Here is a 23,750-nt window from a genome sequence, read left to right as displayed (position 1 = left end):
ATGCTACCTACACTATTCTTTTTAGGTCAGTCGAAGTTAGAGCGGTGAGAATGAGCATCGACCGACCGGACTATTTACAGGGAATGTCAATAATCTATAATATTTATTCGAAGGGGTATTGCTTGCTTGTTAGAATAACTTCACATGGCGTTGCTATTCTAGCGTAGGTATAGTTATGAGAATATACTCAAGTACTTGAATAAAGAGTAGTATGATCATACTTCTTGAGCCTCCAAGTGACAAAAGAATAAACACAGGTCGCTTATTGGTAGGTGACTTGCAAGGAGCGATGAGATTGGCATTCGAACTACCTGAAACAACACGTTATTAAAAGCTTGAATAATGGAGATGTGGAGGATTTGCATGATCTCGGCTCTGTGTGGACAAATGATCAATGATCGGTGAAGATTATTGCCTAATTTGCTGCTTCCAGGCAATATCACAGTAAGTTGTAGGGAAACAAGGCTGAGAACGGTCTAGCTAATAGGATTCTCTACATGGCTGCATGGGTGATTCATGAATAATAAATCGGTATCCACGTGCATCATCGCAGACACGGCTAGTTTCCTTTTCCCCATGATTGCTAGGTAGAATTAACATTTAATACAATACCTAGTACCTACGTGGTATCGCATAGAGGCTAGCCTTGGAATTTGGAAAGTCCAAGATTTGACATCTGCCCTAACAACAGGCTAGACCCTAAGTTTCAAAACGACGAGGACCTATTAACCTGTTATTAATTTGTTCAGGTCCACAACTTAGCCAACACTCCGGTGCCCAGCTGTATTAAGGGGTCTTCCGGGGCGTAGGCCTTAAGCGTGGTCAATTATTCTGGTAAATATCTTATGGTAGTATTGACTGCTCAGGTGCCGGTATGCAGTGTAATGTGAAGGAAGATTGAAGCCTGTACAATACCGACAGTAGGCTATTCTCCAGATCAGCGTAACCAACACACCTAACTTTCAGATAAGCGGCGGAACGGTCAACAACCGGGACGGAAAGGACCCGTCAAGTTTTTAAATGTATTCTGTGCGGCTTAGTGGCGCTGTAAGGCACAGTTGCAGAGTATGGACCCGAGCGAGATGGACGATCATCGATGATTGATCAAAGGATCAGCGAGCGAAGAGTTGTTGGCGTCTCTGCATCTGAGATCGCTCCGCCTTCGGATCATTCTGACCATCTTCCGTTCATAAGTATTCTGTAGTGTACCCAGATGTACATGTGCAGATGTAGTGGAATTGCCGAAGACCGTCGACCATCTACCATAACAGGTAGCTGAGCTGGCTGAGCAACCTTGGTCAGCGTCCTTGAAGGCAACGATAATTATTCCTTCGGGTTGAAATGACGTGGGTTATGAAATATGTACCATGATAATTGAAAAATAGGAGAGAAGATGAACCAATCAAGCATTAGTTAACACCCGAACGAGAGAAAGGAGTGGTGCTTTCCAGCGTTTCCCCCCCATGTTTATCTTGATAGTTGACGCGCTTGCAAAGTTTAATAATAATAGTTGTAGTGCCCAGTGGTGAATAGTGGTTAGGTACGAGGGTACTTCGTATCATGGTTAGTCCTTGGCGTCTCTAGAACGAATAGGTTTAGTCAGGGCCGACGTGTAATTTCGCTTGGCCGTCGGGCAATTTCCCTGAGCAACAAAAGGAAAGACCTGGAAAGACCGCATATCCCCACAAGAAAAAGAGGATCGCCTTCCAAGAAAGGTCGAAATTACTCGCCGAGGCTACGCATGATTGGCCAATCCAACAAACACTTTATTGAGTATTCTCTTAATCGGGCCAAGCTTACACCTTTTCCACCTTTTCCACCTTTTTTCAACGCCCCTTATTCATCATTTTCTTGAACATGTTCTACCAATCCGGTAGTGCGGTCACGCCTAAGCGATTATGCAGTACTCATTTTCCACCCAAGATGGATATTTACTTTTTCTGTTTTCTGTTCAATATTCGGAGTTTGATATGGTCTGATGAACAGCGAGACACCGTGGCGGGCGTAGTCTGAAAAAATTACCTTGCCTGCTTAGGTGCCATCCAAGGATGACTACTAGGTGCTAGGTATGCCAGCTACTGGAGGACTGCATATTAGATGTACCAAGCAGTCCAGTAAGCCTAACGCTGTCTGTGCAAAAATCCGACCAAGAAGAACTGGGCAATTGCTGGGCGCACTCGAACAGGCACCCCTGGTTATCCTGGCAAGGATCCATGCATCGCCAGGAACCATTTGCAGAAGATGCAGAAGAAAATGGAGAAAATGGTAGAATGGAGAGCAAGGGGGTGATGGATAAGCGGGGACAGACGCTGTCAGTGCTGGCTCCTATTTGCCCCATTGCCAAAAACAACATGAAGTAAAATTGGCACTTGACGGACCCATGAAGCCATGGCGCCCCTAATAAAACTACAAGATCTGCTGTTGCCATGATACCCTCCTTCCTTTTTCCCCTTCCCTCCCTACGAAACGATCATATTAATGTCGATGCCGTGACGTGAAAGCATCTCCCAGCTTTCGTCCTTTCGTACCCAACCCACCGCTTCACTCATTCAGCGGGCACTCGTTTTTACGACCTCACGAAAATCAACAAGCAGCTCTACATTATTGAATTAGCGCAACCGACCACGGTTAATTGAAGTCTGAAATATTGAATCTGAAAAGAGGCGGACATAATGAAGGCCACTTTTGCTGCCGCTGCCGTTGCGGCTCTAGCCGGTGGTGCTGCCGCCGGTAGCGTCCATCACAGACACGCCCACGCCCACGATCAGGCTCGTTCCCTCGCAAAGGCGGATAACAGCACCTGTGGATGCACCACGATCTACAGCACATACTATGGTGCCGCTACTCGTATGTGATAAATCATTTAATGATCGCATATGTTATTGATGACCTAACAATATGAAATAGTCTCTTTCCCTCCCGTCCCTGCGACTACTGCCGCTCCCCCGCCGGTTACCGCTACATCGACCGCGGTTCTAGTGCCTACGCCAGTTCCTCAGACTTGCTCTACCACTGGTGTTTACACTTTCCCCGCGACCACCGTCACTCTGACCGAGTCTACGACCGTCTGCGTTCCCTCCACCACCTCCGTACCTGTCGGTACCCACACTCTTGGTGGTGTCACGACTGTCGTCAGCACCCAGACTACGGTCACTTGCCCGTACGCTACCGTATCCACCAGCGGAAGCGTTACAACCAGCGTCATCAAGACCACGGCTTACGTCTGCCCGTCTGCTGGTACCTACACCATCGCCCCTCACACCGTAACTGTGAGCAAGCCCACCACCGTTACGGTCCCCTCCGTCACCAGCTACACTCCTGGTACCTACACTCAGCCCGAAGTTGTTACAACTGTCACTGAGACCAGCACCGTTGTGTACTGCCCCTTCGTCATCCCCACCCCCAGCGCCTCTACCACCCCCGTTGCCGTCCCGACCAGCGCCCCCGCTGTCTCCGTGTCGGTGTCCATCCCCGCACCCGCTGTTTCTTCTGTCGCCACTGTTCCCTCCGTTATCCCCTCAGCCACCGTGGTTCCTTCTTCCTCTTCCGCTAAGCCCTCGCCTTCCGGAACTCTTGGTGGACCTGCTGGAAAGCCATGGGGTATCTCTTACACTCCCTACGGCACCGGTGAGTCTGGTGGATGCAAGAGCCAGAGCGAGGTTGAGAAGGACATTTCTGCCATCGCCGCTGCTGGCATCACCAGCGTCCGTGTTTACTCCACTGACTGCGACACTCTGGTCAACGTCGGCGGTGCCTGCGCTAAGCACGGTCTTAAGATGATCCTCGGTATCTTCATCGACTCCCCTGGTTGTGACGCTGCCAACCCCAGTGTTACCGAGCAGATCAGCGCTATCAAGAGCTGGGCCCAGTGGGATCTTGTTGAGCTTATCTCCGTCGGTAACGAGGCTGTTTTCCACGGTTACTGCCAGCCTTCCGAGCTTGCCTCCCTCATCACCAAGTGCAAGGGCGAGTTCAGCGGTTACACCGGAAAGTACACCACTGCCGAGACCGTCAACATCTGGCAACAGAGTGACTTCTCTTCTGCTATCTGCGGTGTCGTTGATGTCGCGGGTGCTAACGCCCACGCTTTCTTCAACACTCAGACTGATGCTTCCCAGGCTGGTCAGTTCGTCAAGGGCCAGCTCGACATCGTCGATTCTATCTGCCAGAACGTCCCCGGTATCATCCTTGAGACCGGTTGGCCTTCTCAGGGTGAGACCATGGGTCTCGCCGTTCCCGGTGTCTCCCAGCAGGCTCAGGCCATCAAGAGCATTGTCAGCGAGTGTGGTGACAAGGCTGTCCTCTTCAGCTTGACCTCCGACCAATGGAAGGACCCCAACACTGCCTGCAAGTGCGAGCGCTACTTCGGCTGCGCTTCCGTCCTCGGCATTAGCATCTAAATAGACAATGAGTGTTAACGCATAAGCGCCGTATTGTACATTCTCACTTAGTTGTCCAAACGATTGCAATATATACGCTCTAGGTCCGGCGGAGTTTATGGTTGGATTAACATCGGGGAGGCCCCTTTGCGATATGTAGGAGCGATGCCAAGGGCGGATCGGGCGGCGCAAGCAAGCGAATGTATGTTCGAGTCGCACGACTTAGGTGCTACGAATACCACCGGCCTGTTTGGATGTAGGGTCTGATTCATAATGTTGTAATCTACTAGTGTCTATTATTGGATAACTCTGTTTGTCTCTATCTGCGTTCCGTGTGTTCACTCCATGTCGTTGTTCCCCCTTGTGATTTCCGGTCTTCCGATACGTTACTGGATTTCCAAGGTTGAAATCATTCTTCGCCGGTCGACTTTTAAGAATTGGGAGTGGATATCGGATTTATTTCACTTCGTAGTATGGTTAACTACCTACCTATACTTGTGTATCTTAAATGTTACACTTTTATTCACATATTATTTTCCAAATATCAATGTAACTTGTCCCTAAATTTATGGTTCGTTTCCTATATCACATCTTGCGGCGCTTAGTAGTTTCATCTTCGTGGCCTCGATTCGTTATACATAGCTACCTTTTCGAACATGACCATTCTATCAGAAGTGAGAGTGGTCTATTCTGGTAGAACCCTTCTTAGGTAGTTGATGTCACCTCAATCAGCGCCACATCCTCACTAACAACGCCAATCACTATCATCCCGTGGGTGGCGTAGTTAACCTTAACTTTAGGCCCTACATTAACGAGTCTTCACAGGATCCGGTGCTAAAACCTCGATATTTGCCTCGAACCTGCCGTTCCTCCCACTGGACTACGAGGCGCCACAGGAGATACCACCACAACATCAGGAGAGCTAGCTGTCTATCATTCGAGAGCAGGAACAGTCCCAAATACAGAATCTCTCCAACGTTCAATTGACATATTAGAAGGCTTAGGGGTCTTCATACGATAGCTGTCATCTATTACCTACCTAATCATTTAGCAAAGGGTTGTGGTCTTGAGTAAGGAAATGGCTGCACCCTCATTCAAAGAGTTGCCCCAACAAATTATTCCGTCTATATATCCAGGTATCAACGATTATAATGTTTTCCCAGTTTGCTAACATGACTACGAAACGCAGAGTTAATACATAGACATGAACGCCGGAGGAAACTAATACTACATCGTTGCAAACCTTTCGAAGATAGCCTAGTTGGGGGTCGAATTTTAACATTACCTGGTACACGAATCAAGTATAACACAAGTCGACATACGTCCTAGAGCCTTTGCTATCCACACCCGAACAACCATATAATGTCGTTGAAATCGATGAAAAGGTGGCTTGGCCCTTTCTTTCGGATACTGTACCATTTATGTTCAGAGGAGGGATAGAACTTTCTTAAGCACATAGCCGGAAAACATCATCATAGGTAGGGACTGGGTGACATAAATAAACAGATTACTGAAATCTCGTCAACGGATCACGAACTAGAAATGAGACACGATCAACGATATCATTCACAAGAAGCCACAAGAGATTTAGGTCATATTCACTCATCAGATTAAACCCTACTTTCTAAGCAGGTACCATATCCATCCGTTCTATGCCTCCATATTCCTCTGACTGTGCACGACAAAATGGTACACCGGTAATCTCGACGCGCAACGCTTGCTCTGCATCGATCACACAAACTCGCTCTGAAACACAAAAGTACGGGAGAAACCGTCAATACCAAGCTTTCCAATCAACGCCCCCATAAGTGCTAGAGTCCATATACATTACAAAACCCCTGACCTATGCATCCCTTTGAGCATCTGTAACCCCTTGTTCCGTGATATGTTTTGTTCACGCCGTGGGGTCTGACTCGGCTATTCCGTCGATCGGTTCCTCCGGGACGGCCTCGACAGGTAATTCAATGTCTTTGACGGGGTGAAGCAACATGGGCGGTAGGCACATCCTGCCCTCGCCGCCGCGCATTTCGTTGACACTTGTGGCATTCTTGCTCTCGTCCACCGTCATCTCGAACTCCTCGCCGCCATCATTGTTCACCTTGAGACCGAGCCATCTTCGGTATAGGTTCGGTGCGAACCCAGAGTTGTAAAACCACGAGAGGCCAATGAGGTTGTGCTCACGCTGACCGAAGACCGATGTCCGTGAACCTCCTGTAGCTCCGTTTCTGCCGTTGTTTAAGGTTCGGGCAAAGATCTCTGTAGGCCATTCGCGGTCTACATATAAGGGGTGTGGTACGAACACAGCCTTGTAACCATGTTGCAAGGCAACGGTACCTGGCCACATCTCTGGGAAAGCGTGGTGTTTTACGAATGCAGTTTCTCGGTGCATCTTCATGAGAAGGCGACGAGACATACGCGATGCTGTAATGATCTGGGCTCTTCGAGGAGGCATTCCATTTCCATCTGTCGTGTTGTAACCGGTGATATCGTCGGCTAGACCCCACGTTGTCCCTTCAGGGTCAAACATGGGATTGAATGTGATATATTCAGCCTCTTCGCCAACTCCCCACACATACTTGTCCTTTTCATAAGGTGTCGGAGGCACAGGGTCATCCTCGGGTTCGAACCAGTCTTTGGGATCTTTAGGTCTTTCGGGTCCCCAAATAGGCTTATCACCGTGGCTGGCCGGCGGCTGCTTGTTGGATCCGGCAACACCGTTCCAGATATTATCAGCACCAGTAGTACCCATTTCACTTTGTACTCGTGCCATCTGCTTAAAGTCTTCCCATGTTCCGTGTACAGAAGGTACGTAAAACCGTCCATTGCGTTCCCAGAGGCCCTTTCTTGGCTGTTCCTTGGCCCAGTTTTCTATCTTGGTGAATAGATCATAATAATGGCCGATATAGCGGATATCCATCTCCCATTGCCAGTAGTAGTCATATTCTGGGTGCTGGTAGGCAAAATATTGCATAGCCATCTGCAACCCTCGATAGACACCGTGTACGGGCAAGTCCGGACCACGAGCAAAGAGGTCGAAGATTCCTTGGTAGAGAGACAACATTTGAGTTTCCGTCCAGAATGTGACAATACCTCGGAATTCCTCTGGTATAGTCTCCTCGATTCGTTTCTTATATATAGTTGAATCCGCCCAGATAGGGTGTGCAGCATCATTTTTTACTTGTACGAGCAAGTGAACGTCGTAACGGCCACCGGATGCTAGTACTAATTCGCTGATTAAAGAACGGATATTCATAATATCTTCCTCCTTCCAGAAATATTCATCCCAACATCGGATGACAACAGCAGTTCTTGGTAGCCGTTTTTCAACTGCTCCATCATCGGGAACCGCTGCCGAGCTCTTTCCTTTTACCTCATCCACAGGAGACTTGACAGATCCGGCGGGTAAAGTATCGCGTGCCTGAACCTTGATAGCGGCGGTAGCTTCATCGACATAGAAGCCATGAGGGGAAGGGTGCTTAGCAGGCTGGGTCTTGTACCGGTCGGCATTTGCTCGATAGCAACGTCTTTGTACATCGGCCCAGTCCATCCCAGTCCAGTCAACTTGTGGCACCTTCTCCCAAGTGGATTCGTAGCCTTCCTTCTCGCCAAGTTCCCCAGTGCCTAGGCCACCGGACCTAACAGAGTAGCCAAAGCCATACGGCCCATATCTGCCATATCGTTCGAAGCATATGTCTTCGGGGAGTCCCAAAAGTTCATGCGAACCAAGAACAGCATCGGGGAAACCGTTAGGACGCCCTTCATAGTATCGAATAGGAGGCACGCGGACCTTGTTAGCCTTATCGAGGTAGCACTCCTGGAATTGCTCAGGGGCACTTTGGAAGACACTCTGCGGGTAGCGGATGTACTCCTTGCTAGCAGGCAAATTCCGTTCTTGGACATCAGGCTTGTAATTGGTGTTGTTGGAATATGACAACTTGTCTATAGGTGGTTCGCCTGGTAAACGTGGGTACTCGGGAAGATTCTGGGAGAAAGAGACTAAATTTCTAATGCCACCATAGTATCTTGTGAGGAATGGGTATGATTCCCACGAGGGAGGAGCTGATGCAGGTCTGTCAATCCTGCCTTCAGCAAGTGCTCTATTTTCGTTGTGACTGGCCCTGATGAGTGTGAGGATCATCAAAATTATAAATGACGTTAAGCCAAAGCAGAGATACCGAATGACCTTGTTCGGTAGACGGTAGGCAAAGGGTTGGCGCGGTTTGCTAGAAACCATGAAGTGTCTTTTTGACATTATAGGTGTAGCGGCGGTTATAGAAGCACTCGTATATCGTGAGTTATTGGTGCCTGGAGATGAAGATGTGATAGAGTACCCATCGGAGTCGGAATCATCGTATGAATCGTTTGAATCTCGCTCCTTGCTTGGTGTTTGTAGGTTTAGGTTTTCGTAGAGGGGTAATTTAGATTGTCGGCCATCGCGAGAACGCAATGGGTTCCAGGATGATTTTCCCATCTTGGATGGGGTTGAAGAATTCTAGTGACGATAATCAGTACGATGATCCATTATTTGTCAAACGTCCGTCCGCATATGTTTTAAAGGGGTTACCGACTTGTACAACTTGACCCTGGTACCGATTGATTTCTTTATGCCCAGCTTGGGAGATAGCAGGTATGTGTTTGGTATGTAGTAATATTTTCAGATAAATTTGTAAATATTTTGAACATAGGTGTTGACCCTTTTTACGAGTTGTTTTCTTTAGAGGGGGGGTTCATAATTAGAAAGCAAGGAAATAGAGAACGAAATCAAGCTGGATCGCAATCGATACGTGATTCGATATGGTTGTTTTGGTAGCACAGTCTCACACAGTCCGTCATGCCCCTATCCTTGTCATTACCCCTGACGGCTCTAGCGACCTGGCAACGGCCCTAGAGAGTATTAGGCAAATACTTAGTGACTTTGTACTTTCGGGTAAAATCCTGGTCTATTGACGTAATTGCCCACAATTAACCAATCAAAGTGTTCTATTTTTGCCGACCAATAAGATGATAGAAATGTGTAGTTACCTACTTAATCAATTCTTGCATCTAACGAATAAATGTACGTACAAGGTAAGTAAGATCCCCGCCCCCCGGATCCGACTGGTTTAATGTTCAATGTTGAATCAACATCCATATCAATTCCACTCCCATACATAACACATTCAGCATCTCAACCAATTGACGTCAATTGACATCGGCAAAGTTCAGTAATATCAATTGATCTTGAAACTAGAGACGAAAGCTGCCTTTGATACTTTGACATCTATTCTCTTTGTGTAGGTCTTACATATACCATAACAATGAAGTCAAACCTCCTCCATCGGGCCAAGCATTTTCAACTATTGACAACAAATCGTCCACGTGGTCACGAGGGCAGAAGAGCTAAGAAATTGTCATAAGAATGATCCCTTATGGGCTGATGTCCCACGCAGAACCCATCGAATGAACGAGACCACACCTACATACCTAGGTGCGTATCCGGTACTCTATAGATCACTTACGCAGTATAAGTGCACCGACTTGCAGCGGCTTGCAGGTTCGCGCTGCCGATAGGATCGTTCCGTTACACTTATTTACTATCACTGGATCATGATACGCTCATATACACTCGTAAACGCTTCACCTTAGCAGTTTTGGGTTAAGCTACGACGCCGCCTCCGACTGCGGGCTCCTACCTGCAGCCGCATCATATGGAGATGCTACTCTGGATATGATATATATTGCATTTTGCATATCTGCAGGTCCGATCACAAATACAAACGCAGCAACCTAAGCAACCTGGGCATTTTTTCATCAGGAAACAGTGTAGTCGCACAGAATTCGCCTTATGCTGCTGTCTTTCTGTGTGCGAATTGGCTCTTCAACCGGGTTGGTTTGCGGTCGTCTCTGGACCCAATATATACATCACTCCTTCGTAACCTCTCGGCTATGGTTATGTCAGATTTCCTTCCTCAGCCCACCCAACTATCGACTGTGGATCAATCGTTATAATTATGTGGAAAGGACACTGGAGATGTACGTCGACGTGCGGGAGTCCAAGTGGCTATTTCCATCCTATAGCCCGTACTGAGTTCTCCAGATGTTATGTCAAGGTTTCAATACCGATCCCGCTGACGGATCGTGGCTACACTGGCTAGTTTAGTAGCCCAACGCCCCTGTGTCTGGCTTCTAACATCTATCACTTGACCCTCGGTAGGAAGCGACCAGTCATCTGAGATCTCCAATGTCTCTCAATTTTTGTTCTTTCTTCCCTTGAAAGATATAAATCGCCCCTCCTGACCCTAATCCCCCTCCCCAGATACAAAACCTTGGGTAAGACCTCACTCATGCTTTTAGGCTTTCAGGTTCTTCTCTTATAAACATCTATTCAGCCACTTCCTTTACTCAATAAACCCCTTTGCGGCGATCCTCACTCTCGTTGTATGGTCAAGCTGACCTCTTACAACGTCTACTCTGACATCATGTCCGGTATACTTACACGGACTAACACCTTCACACATTCTTCCATCGACGCCTGTCCTAACCATGATGTCGACCCTCTGTCTATCAACGTGACTATCAGACAAGACCCTCTCTCCATCACGTTGGATGGATCCGCCATATTTGCCATTTCCATCATTCTTATGCTTAGCATACACCTGGTCGAACCATCTGTTCTGGCTGTGTCCGTCGGGTTGGCTACCGGCCTTGTTTTCGTCCACAATGATTACCAGAATTACCTGAAACTTGGCCCTGGGGGAACACCAGCAACGTTTCCTGGCTATATCCGTATCAATTGGTTCAAGTTCTGGGCCTGCCGAGTGGATCCCTTTGACCCCCTCCCAGCAGACCCGGACGTTCAGCCTGCTATTGGGGTCTTCCGTAATAGACCCCTTCCTTACCGCTGTGGATTGCGCCCAAAGGTTGTAGGGATAGCACCGCAACGGCAAGTCAACCAATTCGGGTCCCGGGAATGCTATCTCGCTCTACGGCGTATTTTGGAGAATCACGGCCATATGAATTCCGAGGAGGTAGGCGTTGGCACCTCTTGCTTCGAGAAGCACGGCTTGGGACTGTTTGCTCGATTCCCTTTCAATAAGACTTGTCAGGGGGAGATCTGCCACATCCACAACTCGGACTATTCGATGCATCTAAACCTTCACCCGCACGACGTGAAGGAGGTTATCGAGAAGGGTTGGGGACAACGTCACCCATTGACTAGTCAGTGCCTACTGAAGATGCCCGTTCCCAAGCAATTCACGATGGTGTATGCCCCCCGAACTATGGATGAATTGAAAGTTGTATGCCAGATCATCGAGGCGGCTGGTTGGTGGGTTACCGCAAAGGAGATGAAGCTGGATGTATTGGAGGATATGCAAAGCTACTAAGGAGTCCTAAGAGCTGTGCAGCCGGATTACAAACACCATAGCTCAGGGCAGAGAGTGGCTACGTGAGAGACCTCGCTTGGGCTGCCATGTCAGGTCAAAACGTGTCAATGACTTCGAATAGTTTACAAACGTAAAATTTCAGAAACAAAATATAAATTTATTACTTACCTATAATATTCCCGATAAGCAACATTGGTGAAAGACATGTGGCTGCTTGGTCAAATTCACTTGACTGCTGTTTGAAAAAAACCCACGTAGGGAAATATGCTTGATTACCTAGCTATGAAGGTATTCCCAACCACCCAACCGCCCACGTAGAATCTCTTTTTACCTACGAGAAGCATGTTTTGGGAACTTTCTAGTCATTTTGTAATGCCATCGCATGGAATCAGCACTCATGCCCGCCCTCCAAATGCACACTTAATCGCAATCGTACATCGTGACTATTTTCTTAGTCATCATACATAATGCACACACATAGTCCAGAGACCATCACCCTCTATCATTTTTTTCTGCTCTTAGCACGAGCTCCAAGTTCAACCGTCACTATCCTCACCCTCGATGTCTTCATCCTGCTTCTTACCAGACTTCTTGTACGTCTCACGCCCCGTCGCTATCGTAGCTCGGACCGTCCGACCATCAAACGCGCGGCCGTCCATCAAGTTCACACACGCCTCAGCCGCCTCCGGAGTCTTGAACTTGACGCTCGCGATGCCCTCCTCTTCCAAATCGTACAATATCACATTCGTCACAACCCCAAGCTTGGAGCACTCCTCGCGGATATCCTCTTTAATCTCCAGCATCGCGGCCGGGTCCTCGTCTAGCTCCTTCAACGTGAACATGTGTCGTAACACAACGACTCGATCACGCCGCGCCGCCGTCTCGAGCTGTGCCCCGTAGGGATCCTCATCGTCGTCCCAATCCGCAAGCTTCGCATCGAGCTTCTGCGTGCGCTTGATGATCTTCTGCTTATCCTGCTCGCGGGTCCTATCGCGCGGCTTCCCAGCGCCGGTGATATGATTACTCCGCTCGCTTTCCCCCTCAGCCTTGCCATTCCCACCCGCACCCTCCTCGCCGCCCTCACGTTCATAATGCGTCTTCTTGTAGCTCGAATCCGCAGCTTGAACACGCATCCGCCCGCTTGCGAGCCCCGAGGCCGAGAACCGGAAGTCCGTGTCGTCGAGGAGCATGATCGCCATATCGACGCTCTGCGGCTTGAAGAAGACGACCAGCGCGTCGCCTTTGAAGTTCCCCGCCTCGTCCGTGTATAGCTTCACGCGCGGCCGCCCGCTGTCGATCTCCTCCGCGATCACCCCGCACTTGCGCGAGAACGCCTCGTGCACCTCGTCGACCGTCACGTCGAGCGGTAGCCCCGTCACGTAGATCGCCGTGTTCTGGCGCGGCTGCGGCGGCTGCTTCTGCCGTTTCTGTGGCCGTGGCCGGTCTCTCGCTCCTTCTTTTCCATCACCTCCTCCTACACCCCGATCGCCGGCTCCGCCGTTCGCGTGGCCTTTCTTCCGCTTCTTATTGGGTAGGTTACTGCTATTGCCCTCATTGTCATCTGGGCTCGCCGCACCACCGTACGCCGATTGCTGCTGGGCAAGCAGCTCCTCGTCGAGCACAGGGATCCACCGCCTAAGCTGAGCGTCCCACTCGAACTCGCTGCCGTCGTCCTGGACGGCGATGTACTTGCTGTCGAGCTTGGAGAAGGAGATGCGTTCGTCGAGTTCGAACTCCTGGGGATTCGTCGGGAAGGAGAGACCGCCCGGCGCGGGTTGCGGGTCTGCCATCGTATTCGATGCGTGTCAATTGAGGAGATGGGGCGAGGCGCGAGGTTGTGTGGAACGAGGCGAGAGCGGGATTTGTTTGAGTGACGATGGTGGAAAAGTAAAAGTGAGTGTTTGTATGTAGAGGTACTAGAAGAATGTACCTAGGTAGCTTCTGTACTTCGTACGTCAGCGCAAAGAAGTACCTACATTTAGGTAGCGTTTTAGGTAGGTGCACTGGGTGTAATATAAAATTACCGGCACTAAGGTCATATTACCCGATTAGTATTAGCTTGCTACTTTTATGCATAGAACACATTGAGCACACCAGGTTTAACAGATGCAAGTTGGGTAAGTTGTGACCTGAAGTACATCCATATTCAGATTCAAAGTCAAATACATACTATCGTACTGTCAATATTCTCAAATAAGAAGTACTTCGTATCCTAAGCTAAATCTAGTGAGAAACAAGAATCCATATTGTAAGATTTACTCAGTATCACATGTCACGATGTAAGCCAGCAAACTAGCATCAAAGTCAGGTATGAGATCATAGTACAATTCCCAACACGGGTATCAATACCCAGATACTACGCCGTCAACGTAGTCTACCTGCGTATATACGTTGTGTATTCGTACACAGTACCCCTATAACCCTACACCTGAACGCCGGGTACGAAGATGCAATATGTTACCGATTAATGGCAACGGTATAAGATGATCTAACAGGCAACCCCAAGTCTTTTCCCCCGACAGAAATTAAGGCGAACAACGAACGGCGGACATTCACTTCTTGCCTCCCTTCTTCTTTCTAGAGCCTCCAGGTGTAGATGCAGGGGTACCCGAGTCGACTAAGACTGCGTCATCGTCACTACCTTTGACAGAGCCCTTAGTCGATGATTCCTCATCCAACTCCCTCATGAAGTCCTTCTTGATTGCCTCACGTCGCTTCTCCCACCACTCCTTGTCAGTTTCCGCGCGGCTCTCAATCTCGTCAAGCTTAGTACGTAACATGGTGTTTGCGGCAATCTCGTTCGCGGACTGGAAGATAGTCTGGCCCCAACCAGGTGCGAGAGCATTGGCCTATAAACAAGTTAGTGTCTAATGTTCCATATATTCATGTCTCCCATATTCTGTTTTAGAAGCTGTATGTCTCGGGCAACTCTTACCTCTGTGACGACATCGCGCAGCTCTTCCTCAATCTCTTTCTCGGCTCTCGTGAATCTTTGATTCAAGTCCTCGCCGACACTTCCTCGTTGTAACAATGTGTTAAGGGCTTGTTTCGAGGTTCGGATCTGAATGATGCGACGGATGTCCTCGACGGCTCTTCGAAGAAGTGCAGCTCGGATAACGCTATCAGGTACCTTAGGTGCTTTTTCTTGACCAGGTTCGGGTTCCATGTGAAGGAGGGTTAGGTAGATATTTCGCTGCAAGTGTGACGGAAACCATGGCTCGAGGTTGGCGCTTTGTGCTACAGACTTGTCAATTTTGGCGCAGACTCGAGAGCCGAGTAGGGATCACATACACGCCTTTCGTTTTCTGTAAATAGTGGAAAAGGTATACAGAGAACCACCGAGTACGGTGATGTACGCGAATGGGAGCGCGAGACTTAACCAGTCTATGTCGAACATATTGTCGTTGGAGTTATGATAGACTGTGAAATTGGAAAAGGTGGGAGAAAGAAGTTTGACGGAGCGTCAAACCGAAGGTTGATATTACATATAGTGGTGTACTTTTTGGGAAGTCGGGATCTTGACACTTTTCACGTAGCTAAACCCACATCACTGGGCATTTCGATACATGCATGTACCTAAGTATATTCACGCTAAAACGATTTAGTCGACAAGCCACAGATGCTAAATTTGGTACCTGGCAATTCACCGCCTTTACCTAGCTAATTTTTTTCTGCTATTCGGACGGCAGAATTTCTTCTGCCTTCATTATGAAAATAAACGGGTACTAGACAACCTTTTCGCGGATTCAACCCAACCGAATCAACGATGTCGACCCCACGACCAGAGTTCCTCAAGTTTACAGGCCACAAATCATTTACACAGCGTCTGGTATTATCGACATTAACAGGCCGGCCTATACACATATCCAAAATCCGTTCCAATTCCCCCACCAATCCCGGCCTCGCCCCGCATGAGGTTTCCTTCCTCCGTCTACTCGAAGCTGTCACCAATGGCAGCTCTATGCAAATATCCTACACCGGTACGACGATAACGTATCAACCTGGTTTAATCACAGGTGCTATACCAGGCTTTGGCGCTTCAGATGGCGATATCCTCGAACACCAGCTACCCGCCGCCTGCACGCGAGGCGTCACCTACTTCCTCCTACCTCTATGTCTCCTTGCCCCGTTCTCGAAATCGCATATGAACGTTCGATTCTCGGGACCAGGCGTCATCACATCATCCACCGAGACAGGTGATCTTTCAGTCGACTCCTTCCGCACAGCCATTTTACCACTATACAACCTCTTCGGCATTCCCGCGGCGCGGATAGAGCTACGAGTTCTCCAGAGATCATGCAGCGGGCCCCATGGTAGCGGTGGCGCAGGTGTTGTCGAACTCAGATTTGCGAGCCAGGTCCGGTTGCCCAAGACATTACATCTAAACAGAAGCCCCGGTAGGATAAAAAGAATACGAGGTGTCGCATATGCGACAGGTGTGTCGGCGTCGAATAATGCTCGTATGATACATTCCGCGCGAGAAATACTTAACCCCTTCGTCTCGGACATACACATTGCTGCACAATACGATCAGGCGCCTTTGATTTCCGATGGGGCGGAAAAGTCCGGTAGCAAGAAAAGGATGGGAATCGGCTTTGGCCTGAGCTTAGTTGCAGAGTCGAGCGCTATAGGCGTGCTATATTCGGCAGATGTGGTGGTGCCGCCGAAAGGAGGCATAGTTCCGGAGGATATCGGAAAGAGATGCGCATACCAACTCCTAGAAGCTATAAATCTAGGAGGTTGTGTTAGCGGAGCAGCAGCAGGGACCGTTTTAACACTGATGGCTATGGGATCTGAAGATGTTGGACGCTTACGTCTTGGGAGAGACGTCATGGGCACAGAACAAGTAATAGGACTCGCACGAGATCTTAGGAAGTTTGGATCTAGTAGTTGGGGGTTGCGGGATGTTGAAGACGACGACACGGGCGATATTATAGTCTCGGTGAAGGGGACTGGAGTCGGTAACGTAGGAAGGAAGATTGCGTAATAATATGATATCCTTTTAAATTTGTACAACGATCTCAAATGGCTATTTTATGGCTGCCTCGGCTGTGTCGCTGCTAGTCTCGCTCTCCTCTGCGCTGCCAAAGCCGCCAACGTCGCATTATATCCGACATTCTGTATAGCATAAGCAGCCGCGCTTTCAGGCGAATTCGCCCGGTTGTGCCAAGCAGTCCGAAGTGACTGCCGAACGTTAAAATTGGCCAGAACAGCATTCCCAGATCTCAATGTATCAGCTAGACTTTCAAGATTGTCTGTAGGGGTAGTTGTCCGTCTTAGTAACCCAACTCTCTCTTCTACGTTGTGTTGATGGCCACCATTTCCACTTCCTAATGATTGCATTTCAATGTCGTGGGTCTCATCCACGATTGGCGCATCCCTCAAAACCCCCCGCTCTTCTGCGTCGTAGTCCTGGCTTGAAGAGCTCGTTGTCGTGGAAAGATCGGAATTATCGAGCAGTGTCGGCGGCTTCAACGCTTTACGTACTCTCTCCTTTTCCATATTTACGGTCAGCATGACGCACTGCAGTCCAAATATCAGAAGATCCAACAATAGGAGCGAAAACTTGGACGATGGCGCCTTCTGGCCGATGAAGTCGAATAGTATGCCACCATGGAGGTAGCCTCGCGAGGCTTCGCCTGCTTCGGGTAGAGAGGCGATAAGATGCATCAGGGTGCAAAGGAAATTTGGACCGATGATCGCGGAAACGTGATAATTAGGTATAATAAGAATAGTGTCCTCGGCCTTAGGACTAATAAATAGGGCTTGTGGTACCCATCGTATCATCAATCGGAAAAAAGAACAGCTAGAGGTGTGACGTCAGCTATTATTTGCACGATGCGCAACGATGTTTTTCACTTAATGCTACTGAGTATAGACAAAATGGAGGGATGGAGGAATGGCAGAATAGGGGTACTTCATACTCCATATAGTACAGCGCACATAGCTCAGCATAGACCAGAGTATCCAAGCTAATACTAAGATGTATCATGAACTGCAACTTCTTCGTAAGGCCTTCCTTCGCCGCCTGGGAGAGTGATGGGTTTTGCGTGGTGGCGCTGCCATCACGGTTTTGCTCGGACACGGCGGACTGTGCTGGGCCGTCGGCGTCGTCCTCTTGAAGACCGTGAGATATACGATGAGGGTCCGCCGGCGTGGTCGGGGTGGGAACATTGTTCATAGCTCCACCACAATCGACGTGAGAAGCCACCCGGATAATGTGTCTTTTACATGCTGCGAGGTCTTCATAAATGGTGTAGAAGGAGGCTTGCCTAATGCGTGGTCGCTCGACGTAGAATGTGGGGAGCGACAAGGCAAGAAGCGCGTCTTACGTTGCGGCGTTGATTGTCTTAAGGATTTAATAGCGACTAAAACGGAAGCTGAGAATCTGATGTTGGGCAAGCTTAGTGGACTGCCTACGCACAGTATTAATATGTGTCTCATACGCTAATTTATACAGTACGTCCCTACGCAAATCGATTCAGCCTGCTGACTAATAAGAGGAGGTCTGCCCTACCTCTAAGTACTGAAGTTTCTTGTAACTGGTAGGTACCCCTGAGTTCATGTTATGAAGCTTGATAACCAACAAATAATCTGATATAACTCCTTAGATATTACAATTCGTAATTGTATGGATCTGTATCATATTCTCTTTTCATGTTATGATCTCTTTAGAGGGAAGTATATGAAGCTGAATTGTTCCTTTACAGTTCTTGAAGCAACTCCAAAAACGAGGTTGGGTCGTTTCCCACATTTAGTTGTAATAGTATCACTGGTGACGATGAAGTAACTCCGAGCCAGCGATGGCGTCGGACGTTTCACCAAGCTAGTAACTTGAGATGGCTCCAAAGGGAGCGACTGAGTGTTACATACCTACCTACAGCAGGGATCGCCCATTTTGATAGACGAAAAACGCCACCGCCGCCATTCGTCAAGCAGGTAGAGCAAAACCGTAAGTAACGCAGAGATGTGATATTTCATCAGCAGCTTGTTGTGTGATTAATCCAATTTGAGCTAAAGCGACATTAGATCCAATTGTTATAAGTTCTACGAGATTTATAGCGCCGAGAAGATAACTAGTCATTTCGATTTCCGATGGTGTTTTTATAGTGCCCAGATCGACCATTAGATGACAAGAAACTATGACATTGATGAATCTCAGCTACTAAATATCGACATAAAATGTACACTTAATATGTTACATAATTCAAATCTTTAGCCATGCTACCTTATAGACGACGTCATTGCTTCAAAGTTCTGTAATGTAAATAGTAATTTTCAGATAGTATTAGGTAACAAGGTTCGACTGGGTAGGTACATGTTGAACGAGAGGTCTATGTACCTGAGCTTTACTGAAAGTGGAAATCAGGCCAATGGAAGGGATGGAATTAAACTTTTCATGTACCGTACCCCGTTAGATCGGGTATGCCAAGAGATTTGCTCCCCTCATGCCTCCGTAAATCGCAAGCCGTCTCGCAGTGAATCTCATTAGCGGGACCCTAAATACTTTTTTTTTCTATCCTTATCGGCTTATCTATGCATATATGGTGGCATGCCTTGAAATTTATTAATTTCGACCGGACCTTTTATAAGACTCACACATTGCTAATAAGTCTAGATATATTGTGACTCAAGAGAGTTAAGGAATTTTTTCCTAGAAGCTCAATTGACTTCAATTGGGAGCAGGGAGCCCCAAACTTTGGTCTCGTGAGCTCTTGAGACCTTCCTCCTTCCAATCCCTCCCTACATTCTAGCTCCTACTTGCTACCTACCTAGGTAGCTTGTTAGTTATTATGGCTCTCTCTACCAAGCTTGCAGGTCGAGCACCTATGCTGCTACGACATACCCGAAGGTTACCCATAACTCGAAGGCAGCTTACCACAACGAGTTATCGAGCTCCCTCCCAACTTCTCGCCTCAACTCGAAAAGCCGGATTTTTACAGGAAAGGAAATTCTCTGTCACCGCCCTTTGTTCCGCTGCGAACATAGCTGCTCAAGAGGCGCCTAATCCTAAGGCCTATCTAGAGAGTGGCGTGATAAAGCCAAGGGATGTTGTAAATGTTAAGAAGGTGCTGGTTATTGGTAGTGGTGGCCTAGCAATTGGACAAGCCGGAGAGTTCGACTACTCAGGTTAGTTTTACGAACCTACCCTCAATAAGCCTAATGGTCAAGGGTGACTCATATTTTGTATAGGTTCCCAGGCACTCAAGGCTCTCAAGGAGGCCGGAGTAGCCTCTGTCCTCATAAATCCAAATATTGCTACTATTCAAACCAACCATAGCCTCGCTGATGAGGTTTACTACCTCCCCGTCACTCCGGAATATGTAACCTACGTTATTGAAAAGGAACGGCCCGATGGTATCTTCCTGTCCTTCGGTGGACAGACAGCTTTGAACCTGGGTGTGCAAATGCAGCGCATGGGGTTATTTGAGAAATATGGTGTCAAGGTACTCGGTACAAGCGTCCACACCTTGGAGCTAAGCGAGGACCGAGATCTTTTCGCAAAGGCTCTCAACGAGATCGATATTCCAATCGCCAAGTCAATTGCTGTCGGTACCGTCGATGATGCTCTAGATGCTGCCAACAAAGTCGGATACCCTATCATCGTCCGCGCTGCCTACGCGCTAGGAGGTCTAGGTTCCGGTTTCGCCAACAATGAGGAGGAACTGCGCAACATGGCTGCTCGATCTCTTACTCTCTCGCCCCAGATCCTTGTTGAGAAATCATTGAAAGGTTGGAAGGAAGTCGAGTATGAAGTCGTTCGTGATGCGAATAATAACTGTATCACTGTCTGCAATATGGAAAACTTCGATCCTCTGGGAACCCATACGGGCGACTCAATTGTCGTTTCACCTAGTCAAACGCTTAGCGACGAGGAGTACCACATGCTTCGTACTGCAGCTATCAAGATTATTCGTCACCTAGGGGTTGTTGGCGAGTGTAACGTCCAATATGCCCTCCAACCAGATGGACTCGACTACAGGGTGATTGAGGTTAATGCTCGTCTTTCTCGGTCATCAGCTCTTGCTTCGAAAGCTACCGGATATCCTTTGGCTTACACGGCGGCAAAGATCGGCCTTGGTCACAGCTTGCCTGAGCTACCGAATGCTGTTACCAAGACTACCACCGCCAACTTTGAGCCTTCCCTCGATTATATCGTAACAAAGATACCTCGTTGGGACTTGTCCAAGTTCCAGCATGTAAAACGGGACATTGGAAGCGCTATGAAATCCGTGGGCGAAGTAATGGCTATCGGAAGAACCTTTGAGGAATCATTTCAAAAAGCTATTCGCCAAGTTGACCCCAAGTTTGTCGGATTCCAGGGCGACAAATTTGAAGATCTTGATTATGAACTTTCGCACCCAACAGACCGCAGGTGGCTAGCAGTTGGTCAGGCAATGCTCCACGAAGGTTACACAGTCGACAGGGTTCACGAGCTGAGCAAAATTGATAAGTGGTTCTTATACAAGCTTCAAAATCTCGTTGACTGCACCAAGGAATTGGAAGCTGTCGGTAGCATAAGTGGGTTGAAACGGGATCTCATCCTTAAGTCCAAGAAGATGGGCTTCTCTGATAAGCAGATCGCCAATGCCGTCAAGAGCGATGAGGACTCCGTTCGTGCTCTTCGATTAAGCATGGGCATCCGCCCATTCGTGAAGAGGATAGACACTTTGGCTGCCGAGTTCCCAGCAGAGACAAACTACCTATACACTACTTACAACGCCAGTTCTCACGATGTTACTTTCGATGACAAGCCCACGATGGTTCTCGGATCGGGTGTATATCGTATAGGATCGTCGGTTGAGTTTGACTGGTGTGCTGTGAGTGCCACTGTCGCCTTAAGGAAAATGAACAATAAAACAGTTATGATCAACGTAAGTCCAAATTTCACATGTTTCTTTTTAAACTACATGACATCCATATTTCCTATGGGTCGGATGTGCTTGCCCTCTAGAACTAGACGTGCTTGCCTTTCGGGGTCAATCGAGCCCCGCTTCGGACCCGTCCGGAGGATCTCCCAACGGGACCCCTCCTAGAACACTATCCTTCCAAGATATTCGTTCTCTTGCCATTCCTTGCTAATATCTGGATAGAATAACCCGGAGACATTGAGCACAGACTTCGATTCTGCCGACAAGTTGTATTTCGATGAGCTTAGTTATGAGAAGGTTATGGACATCTATGAGCTAGAACAAGCCTCAGGTGTCGTGGTGTCTGTTGGTGGTCAACTTCCGCAGAATATTGCTTTACGACTCCAGGAGGCAGGCAAGGCCAATGTTTTGGGTACCGACCCGCGTGATATCGACAAGGCCGAAGACAGACAAAAGTTCTCTGAGATCCTTGACAGCATTGGCGTGGACCAGCCGGACTGGAAGGAACTGACTTCTGTAGCTGAAGCTGAGAAGTTCGCCGAACAGGTTGGCTACCCGGTTTTAGTCCGCCCAAGTTATGTCCTGTCAGGCGCTGCTATGACTGTCATTCGAGGCCAGGCGGATTTGAAGGAGAAACTAGAAGCTGCAAGCAACGTATCACCCGACCACCCCGTTGTTATAACCAAGTTTATTGAGGGCGCCGAGGAGATCGATGTTGACAGTGTTGCCTACCAAGGTAACTTGGTCATTCACGCCGTTAGTGAGCATGTAGAACATGCTGGTGTTCACTCTGGTGACGCTACCCTGGTTTTACCCCCTGTCAACTTGGATGACAGGACAATGGAGCGACTCAAGGAAATCGCGAAGAAGGTTGCTAAGGCTTGGAACATTACTGGTCCATTCAATATGCAAATCATCAAAGCAAATGGCCCCGAAGGCGAAGAGCCTGCGCTCAAAGTTATCGAGTGCAACCTTCGAGCATCTCGATCCTTCCCCTTCGTCAGCAAGGTCCTCGGCACTGACTTCATCGACGTTGCCACAAAAGCGCTTGTTGGCAAGGATGTTCCTGAACCTACGGACCCGATGGCTGTTAAGAGGGACTACCTCGCTACCAAGGTCCCTCAATTCTCGTGGACCCGTCTTGCCGGAGCTGATCCGTTCTTGGGTGTCGAGATGTCCAGTACGGGAGAGATGGCCTGCTTTGGCAAGGACCTCGTGGAGGCATACTGGACCTCTCTCCAGTCCGCCATGAACTTCCGTGTCCCAGAGCCTGGTGAGGGTATCCTCCTTGGTGGCGAGACATCCAGGGAATGGCTTACTAAGGTCGTTGATTATCTCTCACCCCTCGGCTACAAGTTCTACGCAGCTGGTGAAGATGTCAAACAATTCATCGAGTCGACCGCCAAGGACCAGGTCACCGTCGAAGTGATCGAATTCCCCAAGGAGGACAAGCGCTTGCTCCGAGAAGTCTTCCAGAAGTACGACATCCGAGGAGTGTTTAACCTTGCTCTAGCCCGAGCTAAGACAGTTATGGACGTGGACTACGTGATGCGCCGAAACGCCGTCGACTTTGGCGTCCCGTTGTTCATGGAGCCTCAGGTAAGCGTTTCTCATTACATATAATGATTACACTACGTTATAGAACAAACTTGCTAATCTCGATTATTATTTAGACCGCAATGCTCTTCGCCCAATGCATGAACGAGAAGCTACCCCGGAAAGAAGGCATCCCATCGGAGGTCCGTCGGTGGTCCGACTTCATCGGCGGCAAGCCACTGTAGAGTACCAGATACATATACCCTATTTCCTCAACCCCCTAAAAACATCAAAACTTCAAAAATCGTAACGTTGGTTTGCGATAGTTCCCTTTTTTTCCACTTACATATAATAGGCGTTGAATGAGGATTCGTTCATGGTTTCCTTCTTTGCGGGGGGAGGGGCGGACGGGTTGGTGTAAGAGAAAAAAAAAAGGATATGACGAAGGATGGGTTTTCCCCCTCTAATTCTATTCCGCAATTCTACTTCTTGGGGTAGAAGTAGATTAGGTAGATTAGTCTATCTAAAATGAAAAGTTAAATTACTTAATGAACATCGTCGGTGAAATATATGTGCATTGATATTCTTTATGGTACGAC

The 23,750-nt window shown here is 48.4% G+C and overlaps 9 protein-coding genes across 9 annotated transcripts; 4 read left to right on the top strand and 5 right to left on the bottom strand.

Annotated features, from left to right (window-relative positions):
• Positions 1-1,830: 1,830 nt before the first annotated feature.
• GGS22DRAFT_6980 (uncharacterized protein) lies at positions 1,831-2,550 on the bottom strand. Its single transcript, XM_047967843.1, has one exon. The coding sequence runs from the start codon at positions 2,426-2,428 to the stop codon at positions 2,063-2,065; it is 366 nt and encodes a 121-aa protein (XP_047823832.1). The 5' UTR covers positions 2,429-2,550; the 3' UTR covers positions 1,831-2,062.
• GGS22DRAFT_6968 (glycoside hydrolase family 17 protein) lies at positions 2,551-4,562 on the top strand. The gene is made up of 2 exons (XM_047967839.1): positions 2,551-2,847; positions 2,908-4,562. Exons 1-2 carry the CDS (start codon positions 2,673-2,675, stop codon positions 4,398-4,400), a joined length of 1,668 nt encoding a protein of 555 aa, XP_047823831.1. The 5' UTR covers positions 2,551-2,672; the 3' UTR covers positions 4,401-4,562.
• Positions 4,563-5,863: 1,301 nt separating this feature from the next.
• GGS22DRAFT_149692 (uncharacterized protein) lies at positions 5,864-9,170 on the bottom strand. Its single transcript, XM_047959184.1, has 2 exons — positions 8,948-9,170; positions 5,864-8,871 (listed from the first exon to the last, which is right to left on the bottom strand). The coding sequence occupies exon 2, from the start codon at positions 8,848-8,850 to the stop codon at positions 6,274-6,276; it is 2,577 nt and encodes an 858-aa protein (XP_047823830.1). The 5' UTR covers positions 8,851-8,871; positions 8,948-9,170; the 3' UTR covers positions 5,864-6,273.
• Positions 9,171-10,272: 1,102 nt separating this feature from the next.
• On the top strand, positions 10,273-11,914 carry GGS22DRAFT_149689 (uncharacterized protein). The gene is made up of 3 exons (XM_047959183.1): positions 10,273-10,391; positions 10,456-10,688; positions 10,748-11,914. Exon 3 carries the CDS (start codon positions 10,799-10,801, stop codon positions 11,741-11,743), a length of 945 nt encoding a protein of 314 aa, XP_047823829.1. The 5' UTR covers positions 10,273-10,391; positions 10,456-10,688; positions 10,748-10,798; the 3' UTR covers positions 11,744-11,914.
• An 84-nt stretch (positions 11,915-11,998) lies between these two features.
• GGS22DRAFT_149687 (uncharacterized protein) lies at positions 11,999-13,667 on the bottom strand. The gene has a single exon (XM_047959182.1). The coding sequence runs from the start codon at positions 13,531-13,533 to the stop codon at positions 12,280-12,282; it is 1,254 nt and encodes a 417-aa protein (XP_047823828.1). The 5' UTR covers positions 13,534-13,667; the 3' UTR covers positions 11,999-12,279.
• A 380-nt stretch (positions 13,668-14,047) lies between these two features.
• Positions 14,048-15,248, bottom strand: GGS22DRAFT_6941 (Sec62/63 complex, subunit Sec66). The gene is made up of 3 exons (XM_047967822.1): positions 15,035-15,248; positions 14,679-14,980; positions 14,048-14,592 (listed from the first exon to the last, which is right to left on the bottom strand). Exons 1-3 carry the CDS (start codon positions 15,138-15,140, stop codon positions 14,296-14,298), a joined length of 705 nt encoding a protein of 234 aa, XP_047823827.1. The 5' UTR covers positions 15,141-15,248; the 3' UTR covers positions 14,048-14,295.
• Positions 15,249-15,355: 107 nt separating this feature from the next.
• Positions 15,356-16,753, top strand: GGS22DRAFT_6930 (18S rRNA biogenesis protein). Its single transcript, XM_047967817.1, has one exon. The coding sequence runs from the start codon at positions 15,510-15,512 to the stop codon at positions 16,728-16,730; it is 1,221 nt and encodes a 406-aa protein (XP_047823826.1). The 5' UTR covers positions 15,356-15,509; the 3' UTR covers positions 16,731-16,753.
• Positions 16,686-18,135, bottom strand: GGS22DRAFT_6932 (DUF1746-domain-containing protein). Its single transcript, XM_047967819.1, has 2 exons — positions 17,668-18,135; positions 16,686-17,549 (listed from the first exon to the last, which is right to left on the bottom strand). Exons 1-2 carry the CDS (start codon positions 17,922-17,924, stop codon positions 16,778-16,780), a joined length of 1,029 nt encoding a protein of 342 aa, XP_047823825.1. The 5' UTR covers positions 17,925-18,135; the 3' UTR covers positions 16,686-16,777.
• A 1,116-nt stretch (positions 18,136-19,251) lies between these two features.
• On the top strand, positions 19,252-23,700 carry GGS22DRAFT_149683 (putative carbamoyl-phosphate synthase arginine-specific large chain). Its single transcript, XM_047959181.1, has 4 exons — positions 19,252-19,873; positions 19,937-21,618; positions 21,838-23,214; positions 23,289-23,700. Exons 1-4 carry the CDS (start codon positions 19,537-19,539, stop codon positions 23,394-23,396), a joined length of 3,504 nt encoding a protein of 1,167 aa, XP_047823824.1. The 5' UTR covers positions 19,252-19,536; the 3' UTR covers positions 23,397-23,700.
• Positions 23,701-23,750: the final 50 nt, after the last annotated feature.

This window comes from Annulohypoxylon maeteangense (assembly GCF_022496945.1).
Source record: "Annulohypoxylon maeteangense strain CBS 123835 unplaced genomic scaffold GGS22scaffold_1, whole genome shotgun sequence".
NCBI classification, from domain to species: Eukaryota; Fungi; Ascomycota; class Sordariomycetes; order Xylariales; family Hypoxylaceae; genus Annulohypoxylon; species Annulohypoxylon maeteangense.
Note: the sequence above shows the minus strand (reverse complement) of the source record. Positions and strands in the feature narration are given on the sequence as shown.